The sequence below is a fragment of the Sarcophilus harrisii genome, chromosome 6, assembly GCF_902635505.1.
Source record: "Sarcophilus harrisii chromosome 6, mSarHar1.11, whole genome shotgun sequence".
Classification (NCBI taxonomy): Eukaryota; Metazoa; Chordata; class Mammalia; order Dasyuromorphia; family Dasyuridae; genus Sarcophilus; species Sarcophilus harrisii.
Genome location: NC_045431.1, coordinates 200,638 through 219,929, shown reverse-complemented (window position 1 = coordinate 219,929; position 19,292 = coordinate 200,638). Strand labels below are relative to the sequence as shown.

Here is a 19,292-nt window from a genome sequence, read left to right as displayed (position 1 = left end):
TAATACAGCTCTGGGAGTGAACCGCTAGTATTTACCAAGGCCCATTGTGGAAAAGAAGCACAGCTGGAAAACAGGAGAGCAGCTCTCTCCCTCGGGGCAAGTGAGGAGTTTATAATCTATGAAGCTGACAATGACTTCAGGAAGAATGATCCTCCATGGAGGCTAAGCAGAACCTCCAAAGGGAGGCCCATTATCTTGATGAGCAAAGCTGTTCATAAGCAGACACTTTCTTTGCCCACATGTAATGTCACAGAATCTCACCACTTCCCACTTGGAAAAGACTTCTGAAGTTAGCAAGTCCCATGCCCACTTGACCTCTCCAACCTCCAAGCAACTGATCATCCTGTATTCCCAGGGAGACCTTCAGGAGCCTGAGCCAGATCGTTCAGCCCCCTTCGTTTCAGGAAAAAGAATTCAGACAAACTTAAAAGTAACAAGGAGAAGCAAGGAGTTGGCAGCAGGTATGAAGGGAAACTAATTATGGGAAAGTGTATCTGGAGTCCAGAGGTCTGTCTTCAGTGCTGGCTTTTGTAACTTTGTGAAGCAGTTATTCACTGCCTGGGACTCATCTTCCTAATGTGTAAAACTAGAGGATTGGACTTGATGATCTCCAAGTTTCCTTCCAAGCCTATTTTATTAGCACAGCCTGCAAAATGCTGCCCTTGACCAACATCTTGCAGCATCTCCCATGCCCCCCTACCTCCTCCGCCATCTAGTCCAGCCAGTGGTTGAGCTAGAATCTTTCAACAACGTACTCAGGAAATGGTCGTCTAGCCTGCATATGATGACCTTAGGGTTAGATGAGGAAAGAATCCACTGCTCCCCAAGACAGCCCATTTAAATTTGGATGTCTCACGTTAGGATTTCTTTTCCTTAAATCAAGCTGAAATATGCTTCTCTGCTCATTGCCTCGAGTGCTTTTCATTATACCATGTGGGAACAAGTGGAATAGATCAAATCCCTCTTTCAGATGATACTTTCAGATGAACAGATATCCCCAGTTGATCACAGATTTAGGATCCAGAGTCTCAGTTCATTCCACTGGGGTCAGGTTTGTTGTTGTTGGTTTTGTTGTGGTTGTTGTTGTTCTTTTGGTTTTTTGGTGTTTTTTTGCATTGTAAACAACACACTGTGGTTTTCACCTTGGAAAACAGAAAGAACACTGAAAATACTTAGTCCAAAACAAAAGAAGATAGGGAAGGGGCTATGAAAGGTGTCATAAAGTTTTGTCCTGGCTAGAGAGATGCGGAGAGGTGTGGGTCAAGGGGGAAGGATTAAATGTGTGCTTTGTGCTGAAAGACCGGACTCATACCGGTAGGTTGAAATTTCAGGGAGAGAAATCAATTCAATAGAACAATCACCACAGGTTCTAATTTCTAAGGAGAAAGATCCTTGGGAGTCCCTTAATTCAATCTCTTCTTTTTGTAGGTAAAGAAACTACAGCTTAGAGGTTGAGTGAGTTGCCTAGAATCTAATAGCAAGTCAATGTCAGAAGTAGTGTTTGAATCCAGCTCTCTCCAGATGTTCTACCACACCAACTAACCCTTTTTCTAATAATTAGAGAGAGGGCTGAGAAGGTGAGAGGGTTAGTTCCACAAGGGAATTTGGAGAGAGGTCCCTGTCCCAGGAGTTCTTCATATGAGCACCTGCTCAGCAGTGCTAAGACAGGCTCCATGTCCTGGATAAGAATTATTCAGAAATTCTTTGAGTTTATGACTACAAGAGAGAAACCCTCCCTCCCACCCTGGAAATGGTTATGGATGGTTACCCTGTTCCATCACATGACAGTATCTCCTGAGCTAAGGTAAAACACAACACGGAAGCCTTCTATAAAGAATCCCCGTGTTATGTCACTACATAGGAGTTGAGGGAGGAATGAGCCATTTCCTATGTGGTTTCCTATGGGGTTCCTGTGCAGAACTTTTCAATGGGAGTGAAATCCATAGAAGTAAACTATTTCTAGGAAAAAAAATAAATGGATCAAATTCACTTCAAGAGGAAGAGAGAGAAGTACCTTTCATAGTACATGGAATCAGATTGGATAGTTATATACAGGTCAAGAAATGGTTTTAATTTTCTGCAATATTCTCTTCTGCGCCCTGTTTTTGCTGATGCAAAATTAAAAAAAAAAAAAAAAAAAAAAAAAAAGTTTCTCCGTGCCTAGAAACACACTGTTGCCTGCAGATGGAGTTTCCTTTTAAGACTTTTCAGCATTCAAATGCCTGGAATCATTCTTCCATTTCTAAGGACTGTTCTGTTCTGTCTGACCACACAATCTTGCCCCTATGGTGTAAGAAATTTCTCAGCAGTCCCTGCCATCTGGAAAACCCTTTTAGCATTTCTGCCTACTGATCCTGTGTTCTCTTCCAAATCTCAGCAGAAAACAGATTGTTGGGCTTTTTGTTTGGGGGATGTTTTTGAGGGGGGTGGAAACCAGGTTATTTTTGCTTACATCTCTCTCAGCTGTCCCTCCTTCAGCTACTACCTCTATGACTTCGAGCAAGGCACCATCTTTCTCTGGGCCTCAGTTTCCCAGAGGGGGCTAGCGGGAGGGGGCGGGGGGAGGTCGACAAGATAATTGTAAGTCTTTTTGACCTATGATTCTACAATCCCAAACGCAGTGACTTCGGGTTCAAAAGGACCTAGGAGATCGAGTTCCTCATTTTACAATGAAGGACACTGAGGTAAGGAGACTGACGAGTGACAGGTGTAATTCACAAGAAAAGCAGTTCCCCCACAATTCTACAGTTCTGCTTCGAAAGGTCCCTCCATCTCTCGATTGCCCACAGCACTTCAGGAATATGGCCTGAAACGACTAATCAAATCATTCACCCAGCCCTCTCTGCTTCCTACTCTCACACCAGAGCAAACGCAGCTGCAATCTTGCTGCTGGGCTCCAGCACTCTCCTGGAGCAAAGTACTTCTCTTCCACATCTCTCCCAACCACTCCCCATTCTTCCATCCCCTTTCCCTTCCCCTCTCCCCTTACCCCTCACGCCCACTCCACTCGGAGCCACTTTCAGCAGCCAAGGACCCCCGCCCCCCGAGCCTTTCGGGCCACCCAACGGTGTGGACGTGGGCCGTGGAGGCGCGGCGTCCCCGCCTTCTCCCCCGCCCCCCTTCCCCAACCTGGAGCCAACTGTCGGGGCCGGCCGGGCGGCCCCAGCCGCTGACGAACGCCCCCCCCCCCCGCCACGGGCTGGGCCCGCCGCCCCTTACCTTCGGAGACTTCAAACTCCGCGGTCCCATTGAGCTGATACAAGCACCAGTCCGCTTGCTCCTCGCCTGGGGGGCCGCCAGCTAGCAAACAGCCAAGGGAAAGCGGGGTCAGTGACTTGGGACCCGGCTCGGATGCCGCGCCCGCGGCCCCCCGCTGCGGGGGGAGGTGGCGGCCCGCTGGGAGCGCTCGAGGGAAGGCTGGGGTGGGGAGCATCGGCTGGGAACGGGGGGTGGGGTAGGGGCGGAGGAGCCAAAGCAAAAAGGAGGAAAAACAAAAAGCGGCAGCGGCTAACCCGGCTTCTGTGACATGAGTCTGACGGAGCCCCCGGCCGGAGGGCCGGCCGGGAAGGAGCGCGCTCCGGGCTGGTTTCGCTGTCAGAGCCAAGGGCTCCCTGGGTGGGCGCGCCGGGCGGCAGGCGCTGCTTCTGCTCCCCCTCCGGCCGCCGGCCCTCCCCCTGCTGCCGCCGGCCCTCCCCCTGCTGCCGCCGGCCCTCCCCTCGCCACCACCGCCTCCTCCCGGCTTGGGCCCTGTCCTTGCTCCAGCCGGCTCTCCCCTCTCCTCCTCCCGGCAGGGCTGGGTGGTACGGGCGGGCAGCGCAGACCGAAGCAGCTGCCCGGGGGAGGATGCGGGGGAGGACCGGGAAGGCTGGAGGCAGGGAAGGCGGCTCCAGTCCAGATCGGGCCCCGCCCGCAGGGCGGGGAGGGAGACCGGGCTCCTCCCGTCTGGGGTCCGCAAAGTTCCATTCGCCCCCTCAGCTCCGCCCGAGCCGCCACAGGTGGCTGGAAGGCTCACCGAAGGGCAGCTCGGGAGGGTCGGTGGCTGGGGGCCACCTTCCCGGGACCGCTTTCCTGGAGAGGAAAAAGTGGGACCAGGCGCCCCGCAGACCATCAGCCCGCCGCCGAGCGGGAGGCTGGCACTGCCGTGCCAAGCAGCGCAAGGCTAGCCGAGCATCCTGGGCTCGGGAAGAGGTCCTGGGTTCGAATCCCCGTCTCGGGAAGTCAGGTGGCTCCTTGATAAAGCGAGGTGCACCTCGCCAAGTCTCCTGTCCTCTGAGGATCCTATTCTTCTCCCCTGTGTGTTTGCACGGAGAAGTTCCGGGGAGCCTATTCAGTGTCAGCCATGGCTCCACCTAGCTGGCAGCCTCCTCAGAGGAGGGAGGCGCCTGGCTCTCTTTTGACGAGGCTGACTTCTCCGGCCCGATTTCCTAGGGGAGGAGGAAAACGAGGGATCTTTCTTCTGGCCTCAAGGTGTAAGAGATGGGAGGCTATTACCTTCCATCCGCTACTAGAGGATGAGGGGCTCCTTTTCCCCTCTGTCGAGGGCCGGGCAAGTCCGGGGCCGGCAGCCTGGGGCCGGCACAGCCTGGGAGCTGGCGGAGTTCTGCCTAGAGCTGGGGCCTGCACAGCCTGGGGCTGGCAGCCCTGGGGCGGCGGAGTTTCTGCTCAGGGCTGGGGGCCGGGCACAGCCTGGGAGCTGAGGGAGTTCTGGCTCAGAGTTGGGGCCTGCAAGTCTTGGGGCCGTCTGCAGAGTTTGGGGGCTGCACAGCCTGGGGGCCGGCGGAGTTCTGGCTCAGGGCTCGGGGGGCCGGCACAGCCCGGGGAGCCGGCGGAGTTCTGGCTCAGGGCCTGGGGGCACAGCCCGGGCCGTGGCACAGCCCTGGGGCGGTGGAGTTCTGGCTCAGGTGGGGCGGGTATAGCCTCTGGGGCTGGCAGCCTGGGGCCGGCGGAGTTTGGCTCAGGCTCTGGGTCAAGCCTCTGAGGGCGTGGGGGGCGGGGAGTTCTGCTCAGAGTTGGGGCTCACAGCCTGGGGCGTGGGAGTTCTGGCTAGAGTTGGGGGCTGCAAGCCTGGGGCCGTGGAGTTCTGGCTCAGAGTGGGGCCTGCACAGCCTGGGGCCGGCGGAGTTCTGGCTCAGAGCTGGGGCCTGCCAGCCCTGGGGCCGGGGAGTTTCGGCTCAGAGTCTGGGGCCTGCACAGCCTGTGGGGCCGGCGGAGTTCCGGTTCAGAGCTGGGGCCTGCACAGCCCTGGGGCCGGCGGAGTTCCGGTTCAGAGCTGGGGCCTGCCAGCCCTGGGGCGGCGGAGTTCCGGCTCTAGAGTGGGGCCTGGCCCGGGGCGGGGAGTTCTGGCTCAGAGTTGGGGCCTGCACAGCCTCGGGGGCCGGCGGAGTTCTGCTCAGAGTTCGGGAAGTGAACCAAGAGGAATGCTGGGAATGGTTTCTGGGTGGGAGAATGTCTCCGTGGGTCTGCTCGTTGAGGAGAGCGGTGTGGTCTCCGCTAAGTTTTTCCGCTAACCCAGGACCTGGAAAAGGGTCAGGCACTGGAAGCAGAAAGAAGCCAAGAGTCAGAAGAGAGAAAAAGAAGGCAAAAAAACGCTCGGCCAAGTTGAGTTATTAAGAGTTCTGAGGCCAGTCCAACACGCTGGAAGTTAAGGAAACTAAGGTCTAGAGGTGTCCAAAGTCAAACGCGCAGCGAGCTCCAGAGCCGGGATCCAAGCCCAGCTCCCCTTCCGGTGCTCACCCCAGGGCTAGCCCTGTTTCCGTGGGTGCTTGGAGGATAACTAAGCTGGGAAGGGGGGAGCCGGAAGGCTGGCCTGACATTGGGAGCCTGCGGCTGCGGAAAAGCCTCCTGTACCCGTCGCACCCGTCCTCTCCACGGGCCCCTTAATAACTGAAAAGTCACCGCAGGTTTTATTCCGTCAGATTTTTTTTCACCTACCTCTGAGCCTCCTTCAAATGCAAATTTGAAAAGTAAGTCGAGCATTTGCGCTCAGTGCTAATGAGGCTTTCCAGGAGAGCTTCTCCCAGCAGCCTTGAGCCTTCCAAAACCCTTTTGCTAACCCTCCCGACTCTAAATTCCGCGCTGTGAGCTAAGCCAGCTTTGGGAATCCGACGTGGGGAAGGAGTTATTAGTGCTAATTTTCCAGTGAGAACCCGAGGCCGGAGATGGAGGGGCTAGTGAGCGATCAGAGCTTTGGGGTTAGCGTTAGAGTAAGGTTTGCCCCTTTGTCCCTTTGCCTCCCATGGAAGCCTCACAGGCTAGAAGTAGGAACCGGGAAGAAGAGCAAGAGCATAAGGAAACTGGCAGTTTGGGCATTAAAGATTTAAGTGCAGTAAAGTCTGATTCTTCCAGGCTACCTTTGAAGAGGCTTCAATTTGACTGCCACCTTCAAGGTTCTTTGCACTTCTACTTGACTTTTTACCCTCTTCCGTGTCTACCTCCCCCACTTATTACCCCTTCGCCTCCAAAGCTATCTCCCACTACTCTGCCGGTTTGACTCCTTCAGTAGAGTATCAGCTTCTTTAGAGCAGGGACAGGTTTTGCTTTTTGTTGCGTCATATATGTAATAAACTGTTAAAAATGCTAATGTGCCACAGTTCTCTTTTATTGTCCTGACTCAGTTTCCCTTAATTGGTTCTGCCTCAATCCCCTTAATTGCAACCCCCTTCCCCTTCATGAAGACTGATATAATTCAGGGCTTTTTGCTCTAAGGTTATAAATTTTCAATGTGTAAACTCAGAAAGGGAGACTCGGGACACTGTCTGTAGTCAGGCACTTTCTTTTCTCCTATGGTCCTACCCCCCAACCTGTCAGAACTGAATTAATGGTTCCTGCCTGGGGATCCCCATCACCAGAGTTTGACCCACCCCTGCCTTTGTTTAGCTACTAGGTATAAATATGTCATGGAAAACTCGAATTGACTGCTGGATGTTGGACTGGATATCGCCTTGGAGACGATATAGGTTTATTCAGCTCTGGGATCCATTTGTCCAGTAAATCTTCTCCTTTCAAATATATTAAAAGCTCTCTAATCTCTATCTTGCCTCAGTTCCCGGCATTACACTACTTTGTCGGAGGATAGATTGATTTGACATTGTTCTCCCTTTCATGACACTTCACTCCTGTGGCTTTTGCTTTATTAGCTCTCCACTTATTTGGCCTTTTGGTCCCCTTTCTACTCTTCTAAAGGCAAACTCAGTGATGCAACTTTCTTTCTTCCTCTTCCTCTGATCTATCCTATAATGCCTCTGCCAAAATAGTAACAGTCTTAACAGGTACCTCTTGGTCTTCTCAGCCTCTGACTCAAAATGATTTCACCTCCTATTTGTTAAAATCCTTTAAGAGTCTTAAGCTTTCCCTAACTATTTCTAACCTCAAGTTTTTTCTGCCCTTATGCTCTGGTCAGATAGGAATGCCCACTGTTCTCCAAAAACTTTCTATTATATTTTCTCCTGCTCTTGTGGTTTTGTAAGTCTTAGGCCATATTAATGTAAACTGTTATTCTTGACTAAACTGTAAAAGCAGCTTGGTAGAGTAGCTAGCTAGCTTTGTGCCTTAGGAAAATCTGGGAAAGAGTCCACCTCTTTCATACAGAAGTGCTGTGTGACTCTGGGAAGGCCTCTTAACCTGTCAGTCCCAAGCAACTCTTTAAGACCATAAATTGCAGAACTGATGGGCTGATCTGCTCATAAAATAGGTTTCTGTTTACTCATTTCTTTGCAGAATGTCCAAAGCAGTAGCTTCCAGGACCTTGCCCACTGTGAAGACATTCTCTTTTCAGTGCTAGCCTCCCTTTCCCTAATAGGACTGTGCCATTAAGAAGTCAGTCTCTTAGCAAAGCTGACTTCTCATCCAACAATAAACTTCCATTTTTGCCACCTAAAACTCTTTGGGTTCGTGAATTCTTTCACGAAGGAACTGCGCCGACCAAAAGGGGATTCCGCAGCTCTCTAACTGCCACTAGAACCCTATGAGATCTATTGCTGATGAATAGAGGGATCTCACCATACAGATAATAAGTAATAAAAATAATAGCAACCATTATATAGTATCTGCTATGTGCCAGACACTGTGCTGAGTGCTTTACAGATATCTCATCTGAACCTCAAAATATTCCTGAAGGAGTATTATCCCCATTATTATCCCCCATTTTACAGATAAGGAAACCAAGGCAGAGAGAGGTTAACTGACTTGCCCAAATTCACACACTAGTATCAGAAGCTAGATCTGATTTCACATCTTCTTGACTCTACATCCTCTGTTCCATCCGCTGTATCTAATAGATACAACAGGGGAAAAAAATAGATTATATGTATTCAGAAAATGTATTCTATTTATTTTTACAATTCCCAGAAAGCAGGGTACCCGACCTTCCTTCACTCAACCAAGTCTTGATGAACAAATTGGTAGGCATTCCTGAAGTGAAAAGATTTCTGGGTGGAGAGTGGGTTCATGCCCTAACTCTTACTGGCACTCTTTGCCCTTGGCCAAATTATATTATGTCTTTGGGCCTCAGTTTCCTCATCTGTAAAGGATAATAACAAGTGTACTCCCTACCATGAAGAACTGTTGGTGAGGGAAGCATTTTGTCAACTTTGAGGTGATCTAGAAATGAGATTGATGATTACTAATAATCCTGCTTTCCCCCAAATTTCCTCAGATTGGTTTCATTTTCAATTCAGTATAAGCTTAGCTCAGAAACAGTAGGAAAAGGGTGACCAGAGGTATCAAGTGAGTAGGATCCCTGAGCTGTTTGAACTAGGCAGAAAAGAAAGAAAACATTTTCTCTCCTAATGGGAAAGAGAGGAGGAATAAAGGTTGGATAAGGATGAGGATTTATGGGTTAAAGCTTTTAATGGGGCCAATTTTTGCTGAGGAAAAAGACAACTGAGTGAGGCTGGTGGGAGGTAGGGGGGAATTACAATAAAGAGAATTCAGTTTCTTGCCAGCACTATGTTTTGGCAGTCTCTTTACTAGGATACTATATTGGGTTTTTTTGTTTTTTTTTTTTTTTAGTAATGTTACTTAGGTTACTCGGGCTGCTTTGCTGTCAGAGAGAGACTGGTTGCCAAATCCCAGTCGGCTGTTCTTCCAAATTAAATGCAACACTCAAGTTCTCAATTTGAATAAAAATATAAGAAATGCCAAAGGGATGGGGCTCAGAGATGTCCTCATTGCACAGAATCCACCTTGGGTTCTCTAACTTGGGGTGTGTCTGGATAATGTACATCATGTGCCACATGTGAGAGAATGTGTTCATTTCGAATCATTTTGACTGGCCATTTCCAGACCTGTTCTGCAGTGGTTGAGTCCCAGGACCAAGGCAGTGCCTGTGATATCTCTCCTCTGGAACAAGGAAAGGTATGCTCATTATAATGAGAAAAGGAAACAGGAATCCTTGTCATGTAAAAAAGCATGAGGTAGTACCAGACTTGGATTCAGGAAGACTTGAGTTGAAAAAAAAGTCCCCATACTATTTGGACATGGGCAAGTCACTTGAGTCTTGACCTCAAGTTCCTCATCTGAAAAATGGGCATAATAATAACATTCATTCTAGGGACAGTTAGGTGGTGCCATGGATAGAGCACCAGCTCTGAAGTCAGGAGGACCTGAGTTCAAATCTGATCTCAGATGCTTAACACTTCCTACCTGTGTGACCCTGGGCAAGTTATTTAACCCCAATTGCCTCAGCAAAATAATAATAATAATAATATCCATTCTACTCACCTCACAGAGCTATTGCAAAGAACAAATGAGATATGTAAATAAATAAATATAAATAGCTTTGGCAACTTTAAGCACTATATAAAATCAGTATTGTTCCTTATCGTTATTATTGACAATAATAATAATTGCGGCATTTTGCTTTAATTTTATCTATATGATCTCTTTGGGTCTCAGTTTACAGAGGGAGTTCTATAAGAGAATGGGATTGAATTTGATAATCTCCAAAATATCCTTCATTTTTGTTGTTTTTTCAATATTATGAAAACCATACATCAGTGTAATCGGTTTCCTTTGTAATCCTATATATTTTGTCTATGGATCTGAGAAGGGGGTCTAGCGGCTTCTGAAGACTGTCAAGACATTGTCAGGTACAAAAAAAGAATAAGAGCCTCTCTTCTTAGATCACTTCTAGCTCTAAAATTTCATATTCAAAGGTTCCCTCCAGCTCCAACATTCTATGTTTTGTTTTGTTTTTTTTGACTGAGGCAATTGGGGTTAAGTGGCTTGCCCAGAGTCACACAGCTAGAAAGCATTGTGTCTGAGGCCAGAATTGAATTCAGGTCCTCCTGACTTCAGGGCTGGTTCTCTATTCACTGTGCCATCCAGCTGCCCCCAACATTCTATGTTTTAAACCATTTTCTGTCTCCAATTCTGTGACCTATGTTCTGTCCTCTATATGTCCCCACATTCTGTTTTCTAAGTAAGGTTTCTTCTAGATTTGAAGTGCTATGACTCCAAACTATTTTGATTGTTTGTTGGGGAAAACTAATCTCTTGAATTGTAAATTAATGTTTCCAAAGACAACTGCTACATGGGGACCCTATAATCAGCCACAGACTAATTGGTCTTAGGCTCCCTCTCTGGAATAAGCCAGGCAACATTTTGTTTTTAATGGGGAAGTGCACCCACAGTAGACATTCTCAACCTTTTTCATGACATGGACCTCCTCCCCATGGCAGACTGGGGAAGCCTAGAGACTCCTCAGAATTACATTTTTAAGTTATTAAAGAAAAATACACAGGATTACAAATGAAATCACTTTATAATAATAAACACAATGATCAAAATATTGTTAAAAAAAAAAAAAAAAAAAAGGTTCATGTTCTCCAGGTTACGAGCTTCTAAAGAGGGAAATCCTTGAAATGATTCATTCCAATTTTTTAAAAAATGACTTCAAGCAGTAGTTTGTAACTCCCGGGGTGAGAAAATGGAAGTTGTAGATAGGTCCTTCTTAGGGCCTGGGAGGAGTCCAGCTAGCCCTAGAGGAGCGCAACTTACTGGGCCCCTAGACTTCAGAGAGGGACAGATGCAGAATGGATCCCAGCTGCCACCTCCCAAATGTCACTGCAGTCCTGCCATTCTGTTTTCTAAGGCCCCTTCTCACTCTAGATCTCATCTCTTTGCTGCTCCTTTTCGTGCACAAACCATCTTCAGTCCGGTGAATGTCCACTTCTGCTACCATGCTCTTTTCACTGCAAGTCTTATAAACAAAACAAAACAAAAACCTGGTGAAAATAAACTGGCTGCTCCTTAAAAGACATTCTCAAAGCCACCTGACAGAAGAGCTCAAGGAAAACTACTCCTTAGGGCTGGGGAAATCAATGACAGGAACAACAGTTAACAGGGGATGCTGAAGGAGCGCAGGAAGGGGGTGAGCAGGCGTCCTTCCAAGAATCTGTGGCAAGGAATCAAGGGCATGTGGCATCAGATAGATGGCAGAGTTTTAAGGAGAATCTGTGGCCCCTTTTACAGCTCAAGTGACGGGAAGCTGAGATATCGCAGCCAAATGCAGCTGGACTCATGACAGATAGTAGTGAAAAGCCAAGATGGCCTGTTGTACTGAAGGATGTGGAAGAGAGTGCTGGAGGCCTGGGTTCCAACTCAGCTCAGGATTTACTATCACTGTGACGGTGAGCAAGTTCTTTTCTGTAGAATGGATGCCAGCTTTGGAAGTCTTCCTTATCAATGAAGAAAATGCTTTCTAAACTCTGTTACTGTTTAAATGTGTTGGTAAAAAATCATCTATATCATCTAGTTCATATAAGTTTGTCTCATTTTGTGCAACTGTTGTGCTCCTGACAAATATCACCATTGACTGATTCATCCCTCTATATCTGGAGATCCGGGTTTGTGTCCTGCCTGTCACCACGCATGTTGCCTGCAAGCTCCCTAACTCGTGGGCTTTCAAACATCTGGAGTACCTGATTCACCTTCTGCCAGAGGAGAACAGTACCAAGAGTTCTTGCCTCATGTATACCGAGGATCAAATGACATGACACAGAGAAAAACGTTCGGCACCCAGGCGGGATGATGGAGGGAAGGTGCCTCCTCATAATCTTATTGGGGGATGACGCTGGACCAGTCGGATGACCTATCTATCCATTTTCCCATCTATAAAATGGGGCTTCTACTTCAGAGTTGTTGCGAAGATCAAGTAAGATCTTTTGTGCATTGCCAACTCTATAAAGGCTAAAGTCCTTGATAATTAGTATCAAAACAGAAGACCCTGGGTCTCTATCATTTCTTTGGGCTCTCCAAAATTATTATCCTCATTGGACAGATGTGGAGACTGAATTCCACAAAGGTAAAATGATTATTGTCCAAGCTTCCATAACTAGTAAGCAACAGAAGTGGGATTAACCTGGCGTTTTAACGGTCAGTGCTCTGTTTCAAACTTTCAGAGCCTCTCAGGGGAAGGTAGGTTTATCTCATATCTTTACACACACCAAATAAATGTTCCTTTAACATAGCAATAAATGAAATTGGAAATCTGAAGCCGGAACCCTTCCCATAGGATAAAGATGTCAATTTGAGGATAAGATGTTCCATTCTCAAGAACAAAACCAGAAGCTGCAGAAGCCCTCTATGAAGAAGGGGTGAATCCCGCAAAAGACATAGGATCTGGATGGCCTTTCCTCATAAGATCGAATGCTTGATGAGCTTGTCCAACCCCTTTATTTAACAAGGGAAGAAACTGAAAGCGAGAGAAATGTGGAAAGGTTACACTACCTAGGTTCAAAATCTCATTCAGTCTTCAATTTAGCAGCACTGAGAAAGTAGTGTCACCTTAGTGTCAGCAAGGTATTGTGATCATCTTTGCAACTCTTAAACATTTGCACAGCTCTTCGACAGGAAGCTGTGAGCAGGGGGTGTCAGAAAAGCCTGGGAAGACTGATAGGAACTGATGCAAAGTGAAGTGAGCAGAGCCAAAGGGTTATATACAGACAGCAACAGCAGCATTAGAACCACGATTAAGACTGCCCGGATCAAGACAATTCCAGAGGAACCATGGGACACCCGATGAGCTCCAATGCAGACGGAAGGTTTCCTTGCTTTATTGCTTCCTTCCTCAGTACGGGTAACATGGAAATCTTTTGCATGACTTCACCTACAGCATCTAATCCATATATCTTGCAAGAGGTGGGGGAGGGGCAGGCAGGAGGGAGAGAATTGGGAACAGAAACATTATTTAAATGAATGTAAAAATTTTTTTACATATAATTGGTAAATAGTTAATGAAATAAAAGATAAGTTTAAAAGCGATTTGCAAAAGCCTGCATAAACGTTTTCTTAATGTGACTTTGCAACAACCCTGGGAGGCGGGTGCTCGAATTCTCCCCACTTCGGAGATGAGCAAACTAGGACAGGCTGAAGTTGGGGATAAGCTCAAAGTCTTCAGTTTCCCCACCTGTACAATAGGCGCGCATAGGGGACCCCCCCCAGTGGTTCGGGGTCCCACAAGGTGGGTGGGGAAAAAGGGACAGTTTGGGCTTCACTGACTTTTGGTTTCTTCAGTAACGCTCTGCATTTACTATGCACGGGCCCTAACAGGCTTCCCTTGGCAGCCAGGAAGCGCCGTGAGTGCCCAGAGAGCGGCCCAGGACCACCCGTCAGCCCCTCTCAAGCGCACGCCCAAGCCCCGCCCATCACCACGGGTCCCGCCCACTGGGGCCCCGCCCACCACGGGCCTCCCTCACTAAGGCTCTGCCCAGTTCAGAGGGCTTTCCCTGGGCCCCGCCCACCAGGGCTGCGGGCTCCGCCCACCAGGGCTGCGGGGCTCCGCCCACCAGGGCTGCGGGGCTCCGCCCACCAGGGCTGCGGGGCTCCGCCCTCCGGTCAGCCCCTTGCGCGCTCCACAACGTCCGTGCGTAAATGGCTGCAGTCCGCCCGCTGCAGGGCTCCAAGGAAGTCGGCTCTCCTCCCCAGCTCCGTGTCCCAGAAAGGCGACTCATTGTCCTTATACACTTCAAACACCATGTATGACACAATTAACGGACTCCTCTCCTGCTCTCCCCTCCCCCCCGCGCGCCTCCGGGCCCCTCCGACTCTCCGTAGTTGCGCGCGCCGCGGATGGGCGCGAGCGGAAGTCTACGAGCCGGCCCCTCCCCCCCCCCCTCGGGCAGGCTGGCGTCCTGGTACGTAGCTCCCCCGGCCGCGCGGACAGCGAGTCCCGCCCATGCGGGCTGCTAGAAGGACGTGCCACGTTCCGCGCCTCCTAAACCAAACCGGACCGGGGGCGGGGGGAGGGCCCTACTTCGAGGTCGCCTTCGCCCTTGCCGGGAACCCCCGCGGGGCGCGACCCCCAGCTTCCCTGCCGGAGGCTTGTCGGGACCTCCCTCCTCCCCCCCGCTGTGGCTCCTCCCTGTGGCCTCCCCGGGGCCGCCCGCGCCCCTGCCCGCCCGCGGGCCCGTCCGCAGCTTTCCCAGCCAGCCGCCACTGTGCCCTCCGTGCTCGGCCCTCGGGGCCCCGATGAGCTCCGCGGCTCCGGGCTGTGTCCCAGCAGAGGCCCCCGTGCGCGCTCCCAGTGACCCCTCCCCAGGACCCAGGGTCTCTTGTCCGGGGTGGGGACTGGGGCTATTTCCCCTCCCCCATCCAGCGACTCCCCCCTCCCCCCCCGGAAGTCAGTCCTTCGGGGTCCGGCACTGGCTGGGGACTCCGGGCCCCTGGAGATCCGCCCCTCGGTCCCGGGGGACCGCCCTGCCTAGATTTTCCCTCCTCTTTGCGCCCCCGTTTCTGGTTCCTGTCCCTGGGCCCCTGCAGGCCCCTGCGGCTCTTCCCGGACCCTCCCCCGAGGGCTCCCCAGGGGCTCCTCCCCTCCCCTGCCCCTCCTCCCCAGGCCATCACAGGGATCTCCCCTCCCCCCCCCCACCAAAGGGGGCGGGGCTGGAATGGATTTCTTGCAGAATTCTGCCTCTTTCTGAGCACGGAATGTCTGCGGGGCCTGAGCCGAGCTCCGGGATCCTTCTGAGACCCGGCGCGTCTCCTTGGTAGCAAAGAGGAGTCAGAGTTAGCCATGGAGCCAGCAGCCAACCCTGCCTCCTCGGTGCCTTTGCTTGGGCTTTTTCCTCTGCCTGGTCTGCCGTAGCCATCCTGATGCAGTGGGCCCCCATCCCTCCCTTGCGGGTGCGTCGCCCCCCAGGCTTCACAGAGGGGGACCTTTCCTTCTTCTGTGCAGATTGCAGCCGCCCACACCCTCTTCTCTTCAAGGACTGCCTCCTTGCTGAGAACTGTCTCTTAGACACATTGAATGGCCCTTTCCTTTCCCTCTGATGCTGCCCAGCTTCTGTTCCTTTGCTGCCCTTTTCCTCTGAAATGCAAGAATGAATTTAGAAAAGTAGGATCCTCTTAGTGAGAGCTGCAAAAGACTGGAGGGGTGTACAGCTAACTGGTCTCCAAGGCAGGATTCGAACTCAGGCCTTGCTGGCACCTTGCCGGAGTGCTTAATATAGGCAGGGGTACTCAAACATTTTAAATAGGGGGCCAGTTCACTGTCCCTCAGACTGTTGGAGGGCAGGACTATAGTAAAAACAAAAACTGTGTTTTGTGGGCCTTTAAATAAAGAAACTAAATAGCCCTGGGTGAGAGGGATAAACGTCCTCAGCTGCTGCATCTGGCCCATATACTTTGAGGACTAGAGTGTTACCTCTCTAGGACAGATGCCCTGGTGCATCCAGGTTTTCTGTCCCTCTTGGTGGCTAGCATCATGATCTGTATCCAGCAGGTGTTTAATAAATGTGACTGACATTCATAGCAACAGGGCAGAGTTCATGCTTGCAAAAACGTCCCCTCTGAAGCAGTCATTCTGTACAACCACCATCTTGTTCTAAAGAGGCACTGTCCCTCTGGAGACCTGAATTAAAGTCTTATGATGATGTCATTTGCTCTCCTGGCGGGGAGGGGCACAGGCCTTGCTATGTCCATTTTAGAGATGGGGAGTATCTTGGGCAAGGTGGGCTAGAGAGCAAGCAGCTCCAGGTCCGCCTTCAGAAAGCCTGGGGTCAGATGCTAATTCTGCCTTCCCTGGCCTGAAGGACTTGACCAAACGGTCTCTAGAGCTCCCAGTCCCATGTGTCTGCCATGGGCTCGTTTCAGCGTCTGACTAGATTGAGGGGACACTCCCAAGAAGTGTAAAGTCCAGGCTAGCTCCCTGGAGGGCTCAGAATCAGCCAGAATCAGCATAAGCAAAAGACCTTGGTCTTTAGGGGGAGAAGTGAAGGAGATAGACAAAATTGCTAAGAGTATTGCCAGGAATCCTTCCTTGATACTAGAGGCGAGAATCTCCAGGAATCTCCACACTTTTCTTTTCCTTGTCCTGAGGCCAAATGAAGATCTCTCCCCTCTCTCACTCCACCCCCTCATCCTTACCTACAAATCTCTTAACCCCAAGCATTGAGCTAGCATCAACTGTGAGAAGAGAAATTCCAAGCATATGCTAATAGAGTTATTGTCCAATAGGTAATTAGCCTTAAGTGCTAGACTATCTGATTCAAGTGCACCTATTCAGAGTTTCAGCCCTTTACATCTACCACTTTCTTTTGGTTTAGAACACAGGTGGTCATGCCATCCCTGACTTCTCAGGGAGGTGAGAACCCTAAAAAGGTGATCATCTCTCCCCTCCCTTCCCCCCCCCCCCCGACTTCTCAGAAGAGAGATGAAAAACACCAAAGGAAACTAGGGAGTCAAGCCAGATATTGTTACCGGGTTTCTGGGCTGAAGGCTCTTATTAGAAACAGGTATGCACAAACCCATCAGCATGGGATATATTACACAAGCATATAGCAATAACACACAGGCTAGTGTGCCCCCCACAGCTGGTGCAGGCTCAATGTGGTGTAACAAACATGCACGTAGTGATATAACAATATAAATCAACATGGTGTTGTAAAAGATTTCCAGAAGTCCTAGAAGGAGGGTAGGTAAATAACAGTCACACATATGCTTTCTTCAGCAGCCAAGAGATAGTCCCAAACCAATCTATTGTCCATTGCTTCACGTGTCAGGGAATCCAATGATCCCCGCAAATTTTTGAAGTCCTGCAAAAGTCTTTTTATGTGTTAGTGAATCCAATAATTCCTGCAGATTTTGAAGTCCTTGCAAAAGTCTTATCATTTCTCAGAAAATCCAATGATTCCTGAGGGCTTTCAAGTCCTGCAACAATCATGTCTCAGAGAATCCAATGATTCCTGAGGGTTTTGAAGTCCAACAATTTTCAATGTCCATGAGTCAAACGCCATAACTGCCAGGCTCTTTCAGTGGTGGGCACAGTCAGTGATGGAACCACCTGATGTTTCCTGGGTCTTTTCCTTCATTTGAAGGGTTGTTCTATCTCTTTCTGATGGACGAGGCAAATATGGCTCATTGGCACCCATATGATTCCTTCTCTATCTGTGGAGATACGAGCAAACCCTCTCCCCCAAGCAGTTAGCCTATCTGGTCCCTTGCATTCACCACTTTCTGGATCTCTCCACATCACCTGGCAATTATCTAAAGATAGTGAAGCAACTTGCACTGGACACTATCCTTCCAGTGGATTATAAAACCTGTCTGCCGGAGCCAGTGCATCTTTGTCAAAAATCAAGAAGTTAATAGTATAAAGAGCTAAATTTAAAAGTTCTATAGGGTTACCTGTGGCTCCCCCTTTCTTTTGTTTTTGGAGGAGCATCTTAATGTCTGTTTCTCCTCTCTACTATTGCCTGTCCTTGTGGATTAAAAGGTATGCCAGTAGTGTGTAAAATCTTATACTGTGTGCACAAAAGTGTGCAAAATGTTTAGAAGTATATGCAGGTCCATTATCTGTTTTTATTGCTTGTGACACACCCATAATTGCATTTGCTTGGATAAGGAATTCAGTGACCACTTGGGCTGTCTCTTCTGCTGCTGGTATTGCAAAAGTGAATCCTGAAAAAGGGTCTACCACAACATAGATAAAAGACAGACGACCAAAAGATTTATAATGAATCACATCCATTTGCCAAAATTCATTGGGTCTCAAACCACAAAGGTTCTTCCCTGGAGGGAGCGTAGAAGAGTGGAAAGGAAAGCAAACTGTACAGGCTTTTACTATGCTCCTAACTTCCTCTTTTGTTATCCCAAATTGTAAATGTAAATCTCGAGCAGCCTGATGATATTTAGAATGAGATTCTTGGGCTTCATGAAATAAAGGAGTATTGGCCAATATGGTTAGAAGGCTATCTGCCTTTGAATTACCATCAAAAATAGGACCTGGCAGGCCCCTATGAGAGTGGACATGCAAGATATAAATCTTACCTGGATGCTTTCTCACTTGCTCTTGAAGTTCTTTAAAGAGCTGATAGATAAACTGTAGGGACGTGTATACATATATTGTATTTAACTTATACTTTAACATATTTAACATGTATTGGTCAACTTTCCATCTGGGGGAAAGGGTTGGGGGAAGGAGGGGAAAAGTTGGAATAAAAGGTTTTGCAATTATCAATGCTGAAAAATTACCCATGTATGTGTGTGTGTGTGTATATATATATATATATATATATATATATATATATTATAAATAAAAAGATATAATAATTAAAAAAAACAAGAGCTGATATATTTTGGAAGTTACAAATTTTATTTGGGCTGTGGCAATTTTTTTGTACCATACCTACTGAATAGGCTGAATCAGATATTATATGTATATCTCCTGGATAATAAGTAAGAGCTAGAATGATTGCATACAATTCATTCTGCTGAGTGGACTGAAAAGGAGTTCTGACTACTCTTTTTATAGTTAAGTCATGAGAGTATACAGCACAAATATTATGTTTGGATGCATCTGTAAAGATAGTTGGTCCTTTAAAAGGAACTTTAGAAAACTTTTCTGCAATAATCCATCACCAATTATGTAATACTCTGGTTATCTTTAATGGAGACCCATGTGTAAAATTTGGAGTCATGGCTAATAAAATTTGCCACTCTGGGATGGTCTCACAGCATACATTAATGTGTACATTAATATAAAAGGTATGTATCTTGTCAGATCTTATCCCAGATAACTGAAGCTTGTTTAATGGCCTTTAGTAAAATTCTGGCCACAAGCACTGGGTAAGAAGTAAGGCTTTGTTCTGATTGTGCCGGGAGGTTCACCCACTCTATCACACTGTCTCCTTGATGAAGGACTGCTGTGGGTGCCTCTTATGTAGCAAAAACTGATATTTCCAAGGGTTTTTGAGTGACTCTTTCAATCATATTGGATAAAGCCAGTTCAACTTTTCTCAAAGCCTCTTGAGCTTCTTATGTAAGCTGACATGGTGAGTTTAAAGCACTGTCTT

General features: G+C 48.6%; 1 protein-coding gene across 3 annotated transcripts in view; it reads right to left on the bottom strand.

The window, feature by feature from the left end:
- Window positions 1-3,685, bottom strand: part of PPP2R2C (protein phosphatase 2 regulatory subunit Bgamma) — a 301,475-nt gene extending 297,790 nt beyond the window's left edge. The window contains exons 1-2 of one of the 3 annotated variants that reach the window (XM_031943421.1): window positions 3,513-3,685; window positions 3,220-3,300 (exon numbers count right to left, since the gene is read on the bottom strand). In XM_031943421.1, coding sequence (XP_031799281.1) covers window positions 3,220-3,300; window positions 3,513-3,528 — 97 coding nt within the window. In that variant the 5' untranslated portion in view covers window positions 3,529-3,685. Of the gene's footprint in view, window positions 1-3,219; window positions 3,466-3,512 lie in introns of those variants that run through there. The other 2 variants (XM_031943419.1, XM_031943424.1) reach the window with 2 other exon arrangements.
- Between the last annotated feature and the right edge of the window lie 15,607 nt (window positions 3,686-19,292).